At 41.3% G+C, this 18,446-nt stretch overlaps 3 protein-coding genes across 3 annotated transcripts in view; 2 read left to right on the top strand and 1 right to left on the bottom strand.

Annotated features, from left to right (window-relative positions):
• Positions 1-1,974, bottom strand: part of LOC133540526 (hepatoma-derived growth factor-related protein 2-like) — a 34,523-nt gene extending 32,549 nt beyond the window's left edge. Inside the window, exon 1 of the mRNA XM_061883197.1 lies at positions 1,684-1,974. Within this exon, the coding sequence (XP_061739181.1) occupies positions 1,684-1,755 (72 nt within the window). The 5' untranslated portion in view covers positions 1,756-1,974. The remainder of the gene's footprint in view (positions 1-1,683) is intronic.
• The window catches only part of LOC133540959 (transducin-like enhancer protein 1), a 372,555-nt gene that overhangs the window by 223,054 nt on the left and 131,055 nt on the right, over positions 1-18,446 (top strand). The window lies entirely within an intron of this gene.
• On the top strand, positions 11,203-15,822 carry LOC133540527 (fumarate hydratase, mitochondrial-like). Its single transcript, XM_061883199.1, has one exon. It carries the CDS (start codon positions 11,246-11,248, stop codon positions 12,743-12,745), a length of 1,500 nt encoding a protein of 499 aa, XP_061739183.1. The 5' UTR covers positions 11,203-11,245; the 3' UTR covers positions 12,746-15,822.

The following is an 18,446-nucleotide window of genomic DNA, read 5'->3' as shown; positions in this document are numbered from 1 at the left end:
CCTCACCGTTAAGGGTTAAAGCTGCAAAATTAGCGAAACAAAAATAGCTTGAAAGGTTAGCATGCTGGAATGCTATTATTTTTTCCTCACCGTTAAGGGTTACAGCTGCAAAATTAGCAAAACAAAAATAGCTTGAAAGGTTAGCATGCTGCTAATAGTTTTTCTCACCGTTAAGGGTTACGGCTGCAAAATTAGCAAAGCAAAAATAGCTTGAAAGGTTAGCATGCTGGAATGCAAATATTTTTTCCTCACCGTTAAGGGTTACAGCTGCAAAATTAGCGAAACAAAAATAGCTTGAAAGGTTAGCATGCTGGAATGCAAATATTTTTTCCTCACCGTTAAGGGTTACAGCTGCAAAATTAGCGAAACAAAAATAGCTTGAAAGGTTAGCATGCTGGAATGCAAATATTTTTTCCTCACCGTTAAGGGTTACAGCTGCAAAAATAGCGAAACAAAAATAGCTTGAAAAGTTAGCATGCTGCTAATATTTTTTCCTCACCGTTAAGGGTTACAGCTGCAAAATTAGCGAAACAAAAATAGCTTGAAAGGTTAGCATGCTGGAATGCTAATATTTTTTCCTCACCGTTAAGGGTTACAGCTGCAAAATTAGCGAAACAAAAATAGCTTGAAAGGTTAGCATGCTGCTAATATTTTTTCCTCACCGTTAAGGGTTACAGCTGCAAAATTAGCGAAACAAAAATAGCTTGAAAGGTTAGCATGCTGGAATGCTAATATGTTTTCCTCACCGCTAAGGGTTACAGCTGCAAAATTAGCGAAACTAAAATAGCTTGAAAGGTTAGCATGCTGCTAATATTTTTTCCTCACCGTTAAGGGGTACAGCTGCAAAATTAGCGAAACTAAAATAGCTTGAAAGGTTAGCATGCTGAAATGCTAATATTTTTTCCTCACCGTTAAGGGTTACAGCTGCAAAATTAGCGAAACAAAAATTGCTTGAAAGGTTAGCCTGCTGAAATGCTAAAAATTTTTCCTCACCGTTATTTTTCACCTATGACAATCAGCCAATTATAATGCTTTTAAAACAGGCAGCTGTGTGGGCTGCTTTAAGGTCCTTCCACCCTCATTGGGGTCCTTCAAGTAGTTTCTTCCGGGTGGAAGAAATTTGGCGCCCTGCCTCTACTGCGACTTCCAGTAGAAACAGGGCTTTTCTGTTAGCCAGCGAAAGTTGCTAACTGTATCGTGGATGTTCTCTACTAAATCCTTTCAGCAAAAATATGGTAATTTGGCGTCATGATCAAGTATGACACATAGAATGGACCTGCCATCCCCGTTTAAACAAGAAAATCTCATTTCAGTGGGTCTTTAAGGTCCAAGCGTACATCACACTCAAATTTTTACTGCATACCTTTGGTAAGTGATGGAGTGGGAAGAGGTTTTAAAATAATTAGCGCATGCTTACTTTTACCGCATGCCTTTGGTAAGCGCAGGAGTGAGAAGAGGTTTTGAATTAATAGGCGCCCGGGCGGCAATTCAAGGAAATAAGGTATGTTGCACGTTCACATTTAAAATAACCTTAGCTTCACTGCTGATGTTTAAAGGCTGACATTGTCGCATGCAAATGGAGCTTTTGTAAAGATTGCATGCATGATTAGGGTGGAGAATGTGCATGATGTATATGATTAGGATGGTGTTGTGGGACACTTGAATGGATGCTAGCTGGCTTACCCTGGCTGGCCAATGGGGGTAGCCCTTCATTTTAGCGAACACCAGGTCTCCGGGCTTGAAGCTGTGCGGCATTTTCCCGCTTCCCTCACTCACCTACGATCACAAAGAGAAATAAATAAGCGGCCTTTAGTGTGTCGCTCCCTGCTCGGAGTCGACAGGTACGACGCGAAAAAGCCGAAAACGACGCAGCTAGCTTCGGGGGCTAATGGTGCACTATGCTAACATGCTAATATGCTAACGTTACCGCGAGAAGATACGAGCCCAGTCAACCGACCACTTCCGGTGACGCTTTGTTGACACGCTTCAAAATAAAAGAACTTCTGGTTTGGCAGGCCTGCCAAACCAGAAGTTCTTTTATTTTGAAACCCGGGCATCTGACGCTTCATCCAATATTCATGACAAATTTGTGCTTTGTTTTAAAGATGTGATTTTTGGTTTTACACTGTATGAAGAACAATTTGAAAATAAATTCTACATTTGCAACCTCATTATTCTATTGGCTAAGTTTTATATTCACAAATGTAAGTTTCTGTCTGTTGTGCCTTTAAAAAAGATTTTGAACTTTACGTTAAAACGCTCTCTACCTCTAACAACACAAAAGCTGTGAAAACGATGATGCTGTGTTCCAAATGTAAGATACCGTATTTCCTTGAATTGCCGCCGGGGCGCTAATTAATTTAAAACCATCTTCTCACTCCTGCGCTTACCAAAGGCATGCGGTAAAAGTAAGCATGCGTTAATTATTTTAAAACCTCTCCTCACTCCGGCACTTACCAAAGGTATGCAGTAAAAATGTGAGTGTGATGTAAGCTTGGACCTTAAATCCTACTGAATAGCTCTTAATCTTCTTCCCTTTATGCGATTTCAAATTACCGGTATTGAAATCAGCCTCCTCCATTTTGAAAATGATGACAGGGGAAGTGTCACTCGTGACGTCACGAGTTTGACAAAGCATGCGCTAATTATTTTGTGAAGCGAGTTTGACCCGGCAGTAATTGAAGGCAGGCGCATACTATATGCCCTGCGGCAATTCATGGAAATGCGGTATTTACTGAATCTGAATGAGCCTATGGCTTTGCCCTTTGTTTATTATATATATATTTTTTTGTATTCTATTTTTTGTTACTTCGAATTTACAACCCCCTGGCGCTGTTTTGTACTGTTTTTATAATGTTTTGTAATGTTTTATACTGTTGTTGGACTATCTCCAGCCTATCTTGCCGATCGTATTGTACCATATCTCCCACGGCACACCAGACTGTTAGTGTGCCGCGGCACAGTGGTTGAAAAACACTGCTTTAAAGAACTGTGAAACTTATTTTTTTCACAGCTTTTGTGTTGTTGGACTCTAACAACACAAAAGCTGTGAAAACGATGATGCTGTGTTCCAAATTTAAGTTATTTACTGAATCTGAGTGAGCCTATGGCTTTGCACTTTATTTATTATATCCATCCATCTTCTTCCGCTTATCCGAGGTCGGGTCGCGGGGGCAGCAGCCTAAGCAGGGAAGCCCAGACTTCCCTCTCCCCAGCCACTTCGTCTAGCTCTTCCCGAGGGATCACGAGGCGTTCCCAGGCCAGCCGGGAGACATAGTCTTCCCAACGTGTCCTGGGTCTTCCCCGTGGCCTCCTACCGGTTGGACGTATATATATATATATATATATATATATATATATATATATATATATATATATATATATATATATATATATATATATATATATATTTTTGTATTACATTTTTGTTACTTTGAATTTACAACCCCCTGGCGCTGTTTTGTACTATTTTTATAATGTTTTGTAATGTTTTATACTGTTGCCTATCTTGCCGATTGTATTGTACCATATCTCCCACGGCACACCAGACTGTATCTCACGGCCGCGGCACAGTGGTTGAAAAACACTGCTTTAAAGAACTGTGAAAGTATTTTTTTTTTTTACTTTGTGTAGCTTTCCATGAATCTGATTATTATAACAATTTGTGTGTGCGTCATAACCGCAGAGAAAAAAATAACTGAATCTATAACTGTTCAAAACATGTACTGATATAAGAATAAAACTGATTAAAAACAATTTAAGTCCTCTTTATGTTGTCAAAAAACCAACACATAATTAAAGCTGCAAGCAACGTTGGTCGGGCCCGCATATTTGGCTGGTGCTTCCGGCCAGTACCCGTTCAACATGTCTTCACCCGCACATTACCTACTTGCTCTGCATCTCAAACGCGCTCAGAGGAGATAATGTTTGGAAAAAGGTTGACAGTTTTGACCCCACTTTTGTTTAGAAGGGGGAATAGCAAACTTCCTGTTGATTTTTGCTGGGGGTTGTCAATATATGAAATGTAGGTCTAAGTGAGACCTACATAGGTTTTTGTTTCATGTATCAACGACATTCGTACTGGTAGTAGTTATAGCTGTAATACTAGTAGTAAAACTAGTAGTTTTGGTATTAGTAATAATTGTAGTATTATTAGTAGTAGTAGTTATAGTATTACTATTGTTAGTAGTAGTAATTGTATTGATACTACTAGTAGTAGTAACTGTAGTATTATGATTAGTAGTCATAGTAATTGAAAGTATGACTATTATTAGCAGTAATTGTCATAGTAGTATCATTAGTAGTTGTAGTAATTGTATTATTACTATTATTAGCAGTAATTGTTAAAGCTGCAAGCAGGGATGGACGGGACTGCTTTGGCTGCTGCCCCCGCGACCCAAACCCGGATAAGCGTTAGACGATGGATGTATAGTAGCTACTATTAGCAAACAGATAGACTTACCAACTCGGCGTAGTATTAACATCGACACACTGGCAAAAATGACATTTTTTAGGAAAATTTTGTTTTGAAGTTTTTTTTTTGCCAACTTCCTGTTGATTGTTGCTGAAGGAAGTGAGTGTATGAAATGTAGGTGTAAGTCAGACCTACATAGAGGTTTTCGTTTCATGTCTCTACGACATTCCTAACAAAAGTTACAAGTAGTTTTGTCTGTTTTTTTTTCCTAGGGGGCGCTAGAGCGCAATTTTAATTTTTGGGGTTTGTTTTTTTATTAAATGGCAATTTTCGCCAGTCCTGATGTGTGTGTAAAATTTGGTGAGTTTTGAAGCAATTATAGGGTATTGTGTGTAGAATTTTGAGGACAAAAAATAAATAATTCCATTTCACGTTGTCATTGTAGGGTATTGTGTGTAGAATTTTGAGGACAAAAAAAGAAATAATTCTATTTCAAGTTGTCATTATAGGGTATTGCTCGGTTGGTATAGTGGCCGTGCTGGCAACTTGAGGGTTGCAGGTTCGATCCCCGCTTCCGCCATCCTAGTCACTGCCGTTGTGTCCTTGGGCAAGACACTTTACCCATCTGCTCCCAGTGCCACCTACACTGGTTTGAATGTAAAAATTAGATATTGGGTTTCACTATATAAAGCGCTTCGAGTCATTAGAAAAAAAACTTTATATAAATATAATTCACTTCAGGTCACATTGTGTGCAGAATTTTGAGGACAAAAAAGAAATAATTCAATTTCACCTCGTCGTTATAGGGCATTGTGTGTAGAATTTTGAGGACAAAAAATAAATAATTCCATTTCACGTTGTCATTATAGGGTATTGTGTGTAGAATTTTGAGGACAAAAAAAGAAATAATTCCATTTCACGTTGTCATTATAAGGTATTGTGTGCAGAATTTTGAGGACAAAAAAGAAATAATTCCATTTCACGTTGTCATTATAGGGTATTGTGTGCAGAATTTTGAGGACAAAAAAGAAATAATTCCATTTCACGTTGTCATTATAGGGTATTGTGTGCAGAATTTTGAGGACAAAAAAGAAATAATTCCATTTCACGTTGTCATTATAGGGTATTGTGTGCAGAATTTTGAGGACAAAAAATAAATAATTCCATTTCACGTTGTCATTACTGGGTATTGTGTGCAGAATTTTGAGGACGAAAAAGAAATAATTCCATTTCACGTTGTCATTATAGGGTATTGCTCGGTTGGTAGAGTGGCCGTGCCAGCAACTTGAGGGTTGCAGGTTCGATCCCCGCTTCCACCATCCTAGTCACTGCCGTTGTGTCCTTGGGCAAGACACTTTACCCACCTGCTCCCAGTGCCACCCACACTGGTTTAAATGTAAAAATTAGATATTGGGTTTCACTATATAAAGCGCTTCGAGTCATTAGAAAAAAAACTTTATATAAATATAATTCACTTCACGTCATATTGTGTGCAGAATTTTGAGGACAAGAAAGAAATAATTCCATTTCACATCGTCGTTATAGGGCATTGTGTGTAGAATTTTGAGGACAAAAAATAAATAATTCCATTTCACGTTGTCCATCCACCCATTTTCCACCGCTTATTCCCTTTAGGGGTCGCTGGCGCCTATCTCAGCTACAATCGGGCGGAAGGCGGGTTACACCCTGGACAAGTCGCAGGGCCAACATTCACACTCACATTCACACACTAGGGCCAATTTAGTGTTGCCAATCAACCTATCCCCAGGTGCATGTCTTTGGAAGTGGGAGGAAGCCGGAGTACCCGGAGGGAACCCACACATTCACAGGGAGAACATGCAAACTCCACACAGAAAGATCCCGAGCCTGGATTTGAACCCAGGACTGCAGGAACTTCGTATTGTGAGGCAAACGCACTAACCACTCTTCCACCGTGAAGCCATTTTTACACATTATGTAAGCGGCTCGTAAGCACACATAACTGAATGCAAGGCATACTTGGTCAACAGCCATACGGGTCACACTGAGGGTGGCGGTATAAACAACTTTAACACTGTTACAAATGTGCGTTACACTGTGAACCCACACCAAACAAGATCGACAGACACATTTCGGGAGAACATCTGCACCGTAACACAACAGAACAAATACCCAGAACCCCTTGCAGCACTAACTCTTCCAGGACGCTACAATATACACCCCCTGCTACCACCAAACCCCGCCCACCTCATTGTTATTTAATTTTCAAATGTATTAGCCTGTGGAAAAAGTTAATGTTGATATTTACTTTAGAAGGCTGCAAAAAGAAAAGAGGCATTACATTTTAAATAAAATTATATTTAATATGCCATTGATGTTCTATCGTTTGTTTTTTGAAAATTGATTTTGCACTATGAAGTTATATAAGCGTTGCTTGTTCCATATTCAGTGTTAAAGCAAATCAGTGTAGCAAACTGAGCAATAATTAACATTTTATTCATGCACTTTCTTTTGCTACCTCAAGGCTTGAATGTTTGATTCATTCATTATTGTTAATTTCTTTTCAAATGTATTATTAGCCTGTGGAAAAAAGTTTATGTTCATATTTAACTCAGAAGGCTGCAAAATAGAAAAGAGGCATTCAATGTTTATTAAAATTTAATTTGATATGCCATTGATATTTTTTCATTATTATTTGAAACTCAATGATTTTGCACGTCAATATAAAGTTATATAAGCCTTGCTTGTTCAATATTCAATGCAAAACTTGTTTGGTTCCCTATTAAAAATGTTAATTTGTTCAACCTTGGCCCACGGCTTTGTTCAGTTTTAAATTTTGGCCCACTCTGTATTTGAGTTTGACACCCCTGATCTAACCCTAACCCTAACCAAATAACTCTAAATTAAAGGCCTACTGAAACCCACTACTACCGACCACGCAGTCTGATAGTTTATATATCAATGATGAAATATTAACATTGCAACACATGCCAATACGGCCGCTTTAGTTTACTAAATTGCAATTTTAAATTTCCCTGTAGTTTCGTCTTGAAAACGTCGCGGAATGATGACGTATAAACATGACGTCACGGGTTTTAAGGAAATATGAGCGCTGCACACACACACAGCTAAAAGTCATCTGCTTTAACGGCATAATTACACAGTATTTTGGAGATCTGTGTTGCTGAATCTTTTGCAATTTGTTCAATTAATATTGGAGAAGTCAAAGTAGAAAGATGGAGTAAGGAAGCTTTAGCCACACAAACACATGGTGATTCCTTGTTTAAAATTCCTGGAGGTGAGACTTTACTATGGATCAGAGCGCGGTCAAGCGAACGTGAATCACGACGGAATGTCAACAAGCAGGTTTCGGTGAGAAAATTGTGGTAAAAAGTCGCTTCTTACTGGATATCAGCTGAGCTTGTGCCGCCCATAAAACTGCCGTCGACTTCCCTGAGACACTGCGCGTCAACACACCCGTGGACACACCCCTCCGACTATCAGGTACTGTTAAACTCACTAAAACACTAGCAACACAATAGAAAGATAAGGGATTTCCCAGAATTATCCTAGTAAATGTGTCTAAAAACATCTGAATCGCTCCCAATGCAATTGCGTTTTTTTTTTTTTTCTAATCCGTCGGTATCAATATCCTCAAACACGAATCTTTCATCCTCGCTCAAATTAATGGGGAAATTGTCATTTGCTCGGTCCGAATAGCTCTTTTTGTTGGAGGCTCCCATTAAAAACAATATGAATATGCGAGAAGCCATCAACATGTGACGTCATCGTCTGCATCTTCCGGTAGAGGCGGGGCTTTTCTGTTAGCACCGAAAGTTGCGAACTTTATTGTCGATGTTCTCTACTAAATCCTTTCAGCAAAAATATGGCAATATGGCGAAATGATCAAGTATGACACATAGAATGGACCTGCTATCCCCGTTTAAATAAGAACATCTCATTTCAGTAGGCCTTTAAGTCTTTGTTACTTAGAATATGTTCCCCTAGTGTCCAAAAACCTCTAAATTAAGTCTTTGTTGTTTAGAATATGTTCTCCATACTAAAGTGTTACCAAAAACATATAACTTTGTCTTGGATTTGAAAAAAAACCATTTTATTTTTCACCACGAAGGGTTAGGTGAATGAAACTAATTGGGTTCAGTACCTCCAACAAGGTTAAAAACCACTTTTAAAGGGTATTGTGTATTGATTAAAAACAATTTAAGTCCCTTATCACACCAAAATTTCTTCCTTCCTACAAAAACCTTCCCCCCCATTTACTTCCGGGGTCATGATTAATACAGACATTTTGTTAACGCTATATTATAAAAATATAACACTATATTATAAAAATACAGACGTTTTGTTAACGCTATATTATAAGAAAATTAAATTAAAAAAACTATTTACAAACACAAGCTATGGGATGACACATTTACTTCCGGGGTCACGTTTCCTCACGTTTCGTCTTACATCATCCCATAGCTCAGGGGTCGGGAACCTTTTTGGCTCAGAGAGCTAGGAATCCAAATATTTTAAAATGTATTTTTGTAAGAGCCATATAATATTTTTTTCAACACTGATCACAACTAAATGTGTTCATTTTAAGTAAGACCGACATTTCTAGAGTATAATAGGTCTCTTATTCTTTGTAATAACAGTGTTATTCTGAAGCTAACTGTGGAGGAGGCGTGGCCTGCGGGCCTGCAGCGAACTGGGATGTGCCAGGACCGGCCTCGAAATCAGCGACAGGTGCGTAGATGGGCCGCCTGGGCCTTATTATCTAATCACCTGTCGCTCTGTTATAAGCAGCAGCCAGGAGGAGAGATGGGGTTGGGGCTGGAGCCAGAGCACATGCGAGAACGAAAGAGGAAAAGACAATTGCTGGAAAGAAACTAAGAGACTTATTGAAAAATAAAACAATATTGTAACCCTGAAACAGGCTCTCATGTCGGTGCTTGGTGGTCTGAAAAACCCCCAGGAGGGCAAGCCCGAGACCAGGGGTAGGGAACCTATGGCTCTAGAGCCAGATGTGGCTCTTTTGATGACTGCATCTGGCTCTCGGATAAATCTGAGCTGACATTGCTTAACACGATAAGTAATGAATAATTCCACTTGTAATCACAGTGTTAAAAATAATGTTCAAAATATAAAACATTCTCATGCATTTTTAATCCATCCATCCGTTTTCTACCGCACCTGTTCAAGACGTTGCGTTAATGGTAAGAAGTTATTTTTTTATTATTGGTTAGTGTGGGGCTTGCCCTCCTGGGGGTTCTTCAGACCCCCAAGCACCGACATGAGAGCCTGTTTCAGGGTTACAATATATATATATTTTTTTAAATTAAATAAGTCTTTTAGTTGCTTTCCAGCAATAGTATTTCCAGCCCAAACCCAGTCCCTCCTCCTGGCTGCTGCTTGTAACAGAGCGACAGGTGATTAGATAACAAGGCCCAGGTGGGCCCTTTACGCACCTGTCGCTGCAGGCCCGCAGGCCACGCCCCCTCCACAGTTAGCTTCAGAATAACAATATATTACAAATAATAAGAGACCTATTATACTCTAGAAATGTTGGTCTCACTTAAAAATGCACGTGTTTAGTTGTGTTCAGTGTTTGAAAAAAATATTATATGGCTCTTACGGAAATATATTCTAAAATATTTGGCTTTTTGGCTCTCTCTGCCAAAAAGGTTCCCGACCCGTGCCCTAGACTAACCAATAATAAATAAATAACTTCTTACCATTAACGCAACTTCTTGAACTGGTGCGGTAGAAAAAGGATGGATGGATTAAAAATGCATGAGAATGTTTCATATTTTGAACTTTTTTTTTAACACTGTGATTACATGTGGAATTATTCATTACTTATCGTGTTACGCAATGTCAGCTCAGATAGGGACGGCGTGGCGCGGTGAGAGAGTGGCCGTGCGCAACCCGAGGATCCCTGGTTCAATTCCCACCTAGCACCAACCTCGTCACGTCCATTGTGTCCTGAGCAAGACACTTCACCCTTGCTCCTGATGGGTGCTGGTTGGCGCCTTGCATGGCAGCTCCCTCCATCAGTGTGTGAATGTGTAAATGTGGAAGTAGTGTCAAACCGCTTTGAGTACCTTGAAAGTAGAAAAGCGCTATACAAGTACAACCCATTTGTCATTTGTCATTTATCCGAGAGCCAGATGTGGTCATCAAACGAGCCACATCTGGCTCTAGAGCCATAGGTTCCCTACCCCTGCCATAGCTTATGTTTGTAAATTATTTTTTTCATTTTTTATTTTTTTTTTATAATATAGCATTAACAAAACGTCTGTATTTTTATAATATAGCGTTATATTTTTATAATATAGCGTTAACAAAACAGCTGTATTAATCATGACCCCGGAAGTAAATGGGGGCGGGGGGTTGTAGTAGAGGGAAGACATTTGGCGTGACACCCTTTTTATGTTGTCCATCCATCCATCCATGTTCTACCGCTTATTCCCTTTCGGGGTCGCTGGCGCCTATCTCAGCTACAATCGGGCGGAAGGCGGGGTACACCCTGGACAAGTCGCCACCTCATCGCAGGGCCAACACAGATAGACAGACAACATTCACACTCTCATTCACACAATAGGGCCAATTTAGTGTTTCCTTTTTATGTTGTCAAAAAACAAAACAAAAACAAAAACATTAAAAAAAAAAAAAGGGTAAACCGGAAACAGTCATGTCACTTTATAACTAACCATTCAATGTCCTCCTGTGATTGGTCATCAACCAGGAACTCCCACCCGCGCTCCTCTCCTATTGGCTGCCGTCGACCCAATGGCAGCTCGGGACCAGCGCTAAAGGTCGGGATTCACCTCTTCCGCAGCAGCCATGCTTCGTTCTTTCCGACGCCTGCAGCGCTTTCACTGCCATCTCCGGACATTGCAGCCAGTCGGCGTGGCGTGTAAAGGTGCCAGCGTCCCGTGCAGGATGGCCAGCTCAGGGTTCCGAGTGGAACGGGACACGTTCGGCGAACTCAAGGTGCCCTCGGACAAGTACTATGGCGCCCAGACGGTCAGGTCCACCATCAACTTCCAGATCGGAGGACCGTCGGAGAGAATGCCGCTTCGTGTCATCCAGGCCTTCGGGGTCCTGAAGAAAGCGGCGGCGGTAGTCAACAAAGACTACGGCCTGGACCCGAAGATAGCCGACGCCATTTGCCAGGCGGCGGATGAAGTCGCGTCGGGCCAGCTGGACGATCACTTCCCTCTGGTGGTGTGGCAGACCGGCTCCGGCACCCAGACCAACATGAACGTCAACGAGGTGATCAGCAACCGGGCTATTGAGATTCTCGGCGGGCAGCTGGGTTCTAAAGACCCGGTCCACCCCAACGACCACGTCAATAAGAGCCAGAGTTCTAACGACACCTTCCCTACGGCCATGCACATTGCCGTTGCCACCGAGGTCCACCAGGTTCTGCTGCCCGGCCTGGAGACGCTGCATGCCGCGTTGGCGGCCAAGGCGGAGGAGTTTCGAGACATCATCAAGATCGGCCGCACGCACACTCAGGACGCCGTGCCGCTCTCGCTCGGACAGGAGTTCAGCGGCTACGTGCAGCAGGTCAACTACAGCATCCAACGCGTCAAAGCCGCCATGCCCAGGGTGTACGAGCTGGCCGCCGGAGGCACGGCGGTCGGCACGGGCCTCAACACCCGCGTGGGCTTCGCCGAAAAGGTGGCCTCCACCGTCTCCGCCCTCACCGGGCTTCCCTTCATCACCGCCCCGAACAAGTTCGAAGCCCTGGCGGCGCACGACGCCCTGGTGGAGCTGAGCGGCGCCCTGAACACGGTGGCCGTCAGCATGATGAAGATCGCCAACGACGTCCGCTTCCTGGGCTCGGGGCCGCGCTCCGGCCTGGGGGAGCTCATCCTCCCGGAGAACGAGCCCGGGAGCAGCATCATGCCCGGCAAGGTGAACCCCACCCAGTGCGAGGCCATGACCATGGTGGCCGCCCAGGTCATGGGCAACCACGTGGCCGTCACCGTCGGCGGCAGCAACGGCCACTTCGAGCTCAACGTCTTCAAGCCCATGATGGTGAAGAACGTGCTCAACTCGGCGCGGCTGCTGGGCGACGCCTCCGTCTCCTTCACCCGCAACTGCGTGGTGGGCATCCGGGCCAACAAGGAGAGGATCGAGAAGCTGATGAACGAGTCGCTCATGCTGGTCACCGCCCTCAACCCGCACATCGGCTACGACAAGGCGGCCGCCATCGCCAAGACGGCGCACAAGAAGGGCTCCACGCTGAAGGCGGTGGCCGTGGAGCTGGGATACCTCACGGAGGAGCAGTTTGACCAGTGGGTGAAGCCCAGCGACATGCTGGGACCCAAATGAACAACACCGGCACGGCGCAGTCCTGCACAATAAAGGCACGCAAATGAATAACTCTTAGGAGTGTTTGGGGGGAAATGATTTAAAGGCCTACTGAAACCCACAACTAACAACCATGCAGTCTGATTTAGTCAGCCACCTATTGTGCAAGTTCTCCCACTTAAAATGATGACAGAGGTCTGTAATTTTCATCATAGGTACACTTCAACTGTGAGAGACAGAATGTGAAAAAAAGAATCACATTGTAGGAATTTTAAAGAATTTATATGTAAATTATGGTGGTCAACCATTCAAAGCTCTCACTGACGGAAGGAGGTTTTGGCTCAAAATCTCACGATACATGGCCCCATTCATTCTTTCCTTAACACTGATCAATCGTCCTGTCCCCTTAGCAGAAAAACAGCCCCAAAGCATGATGTTTCCACCCCCATGCTTCACATTAGGTATGGTGTTCTTGGGATGCAACTCAGTATTCTTCCTCCAAACACAACGAGTTGAGTTTATACCACAATGGATACATGGATGATACAGCAGAGGATTGGGAGAATGTCATGTGGTCAGATCAGTGGTCCCCAACCACAGAAGAATTTTTTTATTCATTTTTATTATAAAAAAAAATATACATATATATACATATATATTTTTTTTTATTAAATAAACATAAAAAAAACCCACAATATACACTTACAATTAGTGCACCAACCACAAAAACCTCCCTTTTTCACGTCCGTTTTTCATGACAAAGAAAAAAAAAAAAGGATTCCCCTCAACCCCCGGGCCGCAGGACAAATTATCAAGCGTTGACCGGACCGCGGATACAAAAATGTTTGGGGACCACTGGGTTAGATGAAACCAAAATAGAACTTTTTGGTATAAACTCAACTCGTCGTGTTTGGAGGAAGAAGATTACTGAGTTGCATCCCAAGAACACCATACCTACTGTGAAGCATGGGGGTGGAAAAACCTACAAATCCCATTTCCATATGAGTTGGGAAATTGTGTTGGATGTAAATACAGTGGGGCTAAAAAGTATTTAGTCAGCCACTGATTGTGCAAGTTCTCCCACTTAAAATGATGACAGAGGTCTGTAATTTTCATCATAGGTACACTTCAACTGTGAGAGACAGAATGTGGGGGGAAAAAATCCAGGAATTTACATGGTAGGAATTTTAAAAAATTTATTTGTAAATTATGGTGGAAAATAAGTATTTGGTCAACCATTCAAAGCTCTCACGATGGAAGGAGGTTTTGGCTCAAAATCTCACGATACATGGCCCCATTCATTCTTTCCTTAACACGGATCAATCGTCCTGTCCCCTTAGCAGAAAAACCGCCCCAAAGCATGATGTTTCCACCCCCATGCTTCACAGTAGGTATGGTGTTCTTGGGATGCAACTCAGTATTCTTCTTCCTCCAAACACGACGAGTTGAGTTTATACCAAAATGGATACATGGATGATACAGCAGAGAATTGGGAGAATGTCATGTGGTTAGATCAGTGGTCCCCAACCACCGGGCCTCGGCCCGATTGGTACCGGGCCGCAGAATAATTTTTAAATTCATTTTTATTATTAAAAAAAAAATATATATATATATATATACATATATATATTTTTTTTATTAAATAAACATAAAAAAACACAATATACACTTACAATTAGTTCACCAACCACAAAAACCTCCCTTTTTCACATCCCTTTTTCATGACAAAGAAAAAATAAATAAAAAGGCTTCCCCCCCCAGCCCCCGGGCCGCGGGACAAATTATCAAGCGTTGACCGGACCGCGGATACAAAAATGTTTGGGGACCACTGGGTTAGATGAAACCAAAATGGAACTTTTTGGTATAAACTCAACTCGTCGTGTTTGGAGGAAGAAGAATACTGAGTTGCATCCCAAGAACACCACACCTACTGTGAAGCATGGGGGTGGAAAAACCTACAAATCCCATTTCCATATGAGTTGGGAAATTGTGTTGGATGTAAATACAGTGGGGCAAAAAAGTATTTAGTCAGCCACCGATTGTGCAAGTTCTCCCACTTAAAATGATGACAGAGGTCTGTAATTTTCATCATAGGTACACTTCAACTGTGAGAGACAGAATGTGGAAAAAAAATCCAGGAATTCACATTGTAGGAATTTTTAAAGAATTTATTTGTAAATTATGGTGGTCAACCATTCAAAGCTCTCATTGACGGAAGGAGGTTTTGGCTCAAAATCTCACGATACATGGCCCCATTCATTCTTTCCTTAACACGGATCAATCGTCCTGTCCCCTTAGCAGAAAAACAGCCCCAAAGCATGATGTTTCCACCCCCATGCTTCACAGTAGGTGTGGTGTTCTTGGGATGCAACTCAGTATTCTTCTTCCTCCAAACATGACGAGTTGAGTTTATACCAAAATGGATACATGGATGATACAGCAGAGGATTGGGAGAATGTCATGTGGTCAGATGAAACCAAAATAGAACTTTTTGGTATAAACTCAACTCGTCGTGTTTGGAGGAAGAAGAATACTGAGTTGCATCCCAAGAACACCACACCTACTGTGAAGCATGGGGGTGGAAACATCATGCTTTGGGGCTGTTTTTCATCCTCGCTCAAATTAATGGGGAAATTGTCGCTTTCTCGGTCCGAATCGCTCTTACTGCTGGAGGCTCACATTATAAACAATGTGAGGATGTGAGGATGTGAGGAGCCCTCACACCGGTGACGTCACACTCTCGTACTTCCTGTAAAGGCAAGGCTTTTTTATCAGCGACCAAAAGTTGCGAACTTTATCGTCGATGTTCTCTACTAAATCCTTTCAGCAAAAATATGGCAATATGGCGAAATGATCAAGTATGACACATAGAATGGACCTGCTATCCCTGTTTAAATAAGAAAATCTCATTTCAGTAGGCCTTTAAGTGAAATGATCATGGCGGGGGGGATAAAACCAGTGGTCATGCAGCTGCTCCCAAATCGGTAAAACAAAGAAGCGTTTGTACAACTGCCTTTTTATGAGATTAATAGCATGTGCCATCCTAATTGTCTCCAACTGGACTGTGGTTCACAGCAGTAATAAAACAAGCAACACCATATTGTCTTCTTTTCATTACATTTACAAACAGTAAGCATATATGCTCCAGTAAGAGCAATGTTTACTTCGGTAATTATTGTTGAAAACCAAAATCCTACTTGAATTTTATTTTGAAATACAAAAAAAAAAAATGTCTAAGAGTAGCAAAATCCATCCATCCATCTTCTTCCGCTTATCCGAGGTGGGCTCGCGGGGGCAGCAGCCTAAGCAGGGAAGCCCAGACTTCCCTCTCCCCGGCCACTTCGTCCAGCTACTCCCGGGGGATCCCGAGGCGTTCCCAGGCCAGCCGGGAGACATAGTCTTCCCAACGTGTCCTGGGTCTTCCCCGTGGCCTCCTACCGGTTGGACGTGCCCTAAACACCTCCCTCGGGAGGCGTTCGGGTGGCATCCTGACCCGATGCCCGAACCACCTCATCTGGCTCCTCTCGATGTGGAGAAGCAGCGGTTTTACTTTGAGTTCCTCCCGGATGACAGAGCATCTCGCCCCGGGGCGGAATAGCTCGGTTGGTAGAGTGGCCATGTCAGCAACTTGAGGGTTGCAGGTTCGATTCCCGCTTCTGCCACCCTAGTCACTGCCGTTGTGTCCTTGAGCAAGACACTTTACTCACCTGCTCCCAGTGCTTCCCACACTGGTTTAAATGTAACATAGATATTGGGTTTCACTAAGTAAAGTGCTTTAAGTCACTAAAGAAAAGCGCTATATAAATATAATTCACTTCACTTCACCCGGCCGAAAAAACTCATTTTGGCCGCTTGTACCCGTGATCTTGTTATTTCGGTCATGACCCAAAGCTCATGACCATAGGTGAGGATGGGAACGTAGATCGACCGGTAAATTGAGAGCTTTGCCTTCCGGCTCAGCTCCTTCTTCACCACAACGGATCGATACAGCGTCCGCATTACTGAAGACGCCTCACAGATCCGCCTGTCGATCTCACAATCCACTCTTCCCTCACTCATGAACAAGACTCCTAGGTACTTGAACTTCTCCACTTGGTGCAAGATCTCCTCCCCAATCCGGAGACGGCACTCCACCCTTTTCCGGGCGGGAACCATGGACTCGGACTTGGAGGTGCTGATTCTCATCCCAGTAGCAAGATGATTACAAAAAAATATGTTTTTTCTTGTTATATTTCATATGATGAACATGGAAGTCAGCAGAAAGGAAAAAAACGGTCCAAAACATGCATCCATCCATTTTCTACCGCTTGTCCCAAAAGGGACAAGCGGTAGAAAATGGATGTATTTACTAGCAAGCTGGTCTCGCTTTGCTCAACATTTTTAATTCTAAGAGAGACAATTTGAAAATCCAAGAAAATATTTTAAAGACTTGGTCTTCACTTGTTTAAATAAATTCATTTATTTTTTTACTTTGCTTCTTATAACTTTCTGAAAGACAATTTTAGAGAAAAAATACAACCTTAAAAATGATTTTAGGATTTTTAAACACACAACTTTTTACCTTTTAAATTCCTTCCTGACAATTTAAATCAATGTTCAAGTAAATTAAATGTTTTTATTGTAAAGAATAATAAATACATTTTAATTTAATTCTTCATTTTAGCTTCTGTTTTTTCGACGAAGAATATTTTTGAAATATTTCTTCAAACTTATGATTAAAATTCCAAAAAATTATCCTGGAAAATCTTAAAATCAAATTTAAATCTTATTTCAAAGTCTTTTGAATTTATTTTAACATTTTTGTTCTGGAAAATCTATAAGAAATAATGATTTGTCTTTGTTAGAAATATAGTTTGGTCCAATTTGTTATATATTCTAACAAAATGCAGATTGGATTTTAACCTATTTAAAACATGTCATCAAAATTCTAAAATAAATCTTAATCAGGAAAAATTACTAATGATGTCCCATAAATTCTATTTTTAATTATTTTCAAAAGATTTGAATTAGCTAGTTTTTTTTCTTCTTTTTTTCGGTTGAATTTTGAATTTTAAAGAGTCAAAATTGAAGATAAACTATGTTTCAAAATTTAAATTTCATTTTTTTTCCTGTTTTCTCCTCTTTTAAACCGTTCAATGTGTTTTTTTCATCATTTATTCTCTACAAAAAAAACCTTCCATAAAAGGAAAAAAAATGTACGACAGAAGGACAGACATAAATACCCATTTATATATATATATATATATATATATTAAAGGTAAATTGAGCAAATCGGCTTTTTCTGGCAATTTATTTAAGTATGTATCAAACTGGTAGCCCTTCGCATTAATCAGTACCCAAGAAGTAGCTCTTGGTTTCAAAAATGTTGGTGACCCCTGATATTGAGCCATATTTTTAGTGAAATACAATGAAACACCAATGTGTTTAATTTTAGTTCTACAAGCCAGTCCGTGGTGTCGTCTTCAACTAGCAACTTCCTGTTCGGCGGTCAAAAAATAAAAAATGTTTTGGGCCCGTTTTCCCTCCAGAGTTTCATTTTTGTTTTATAACATATAACATTCAAACGGAGTTTGTTCGATGGAGTTATTGCCTTTCGACAATAAAAAAAGACAGCTTTAGTATAAAGTTTATTTTTGTGTTTCAAAATAAAATTCAAACAAAGCAATTGTTTTTTTACTTAATATTCATGAAAAGAAAATTAATGACCCAAAAAAAAAAAAGA

Source organism: Nerophis ophidion, linkage group LG22, assembly GCF_033978795.1.
Source record: "Nerophis ophidion isolate RoL-2023_Sa linkage group LG22, RoL_Noph_v1.0, whole genome shotgun sequence".
Taxonomy (NCBI): Eukaryota; Metazoa; Chordata; class Actinopteri; order Syngnathiformes; family Syngnathidae; genus Nerophis; species Nerophis ophidion.
Note: the sequence above shows the minus strand (reverse complement) of the source record. Positions and strands in the feature narration are given on the sequence as shown.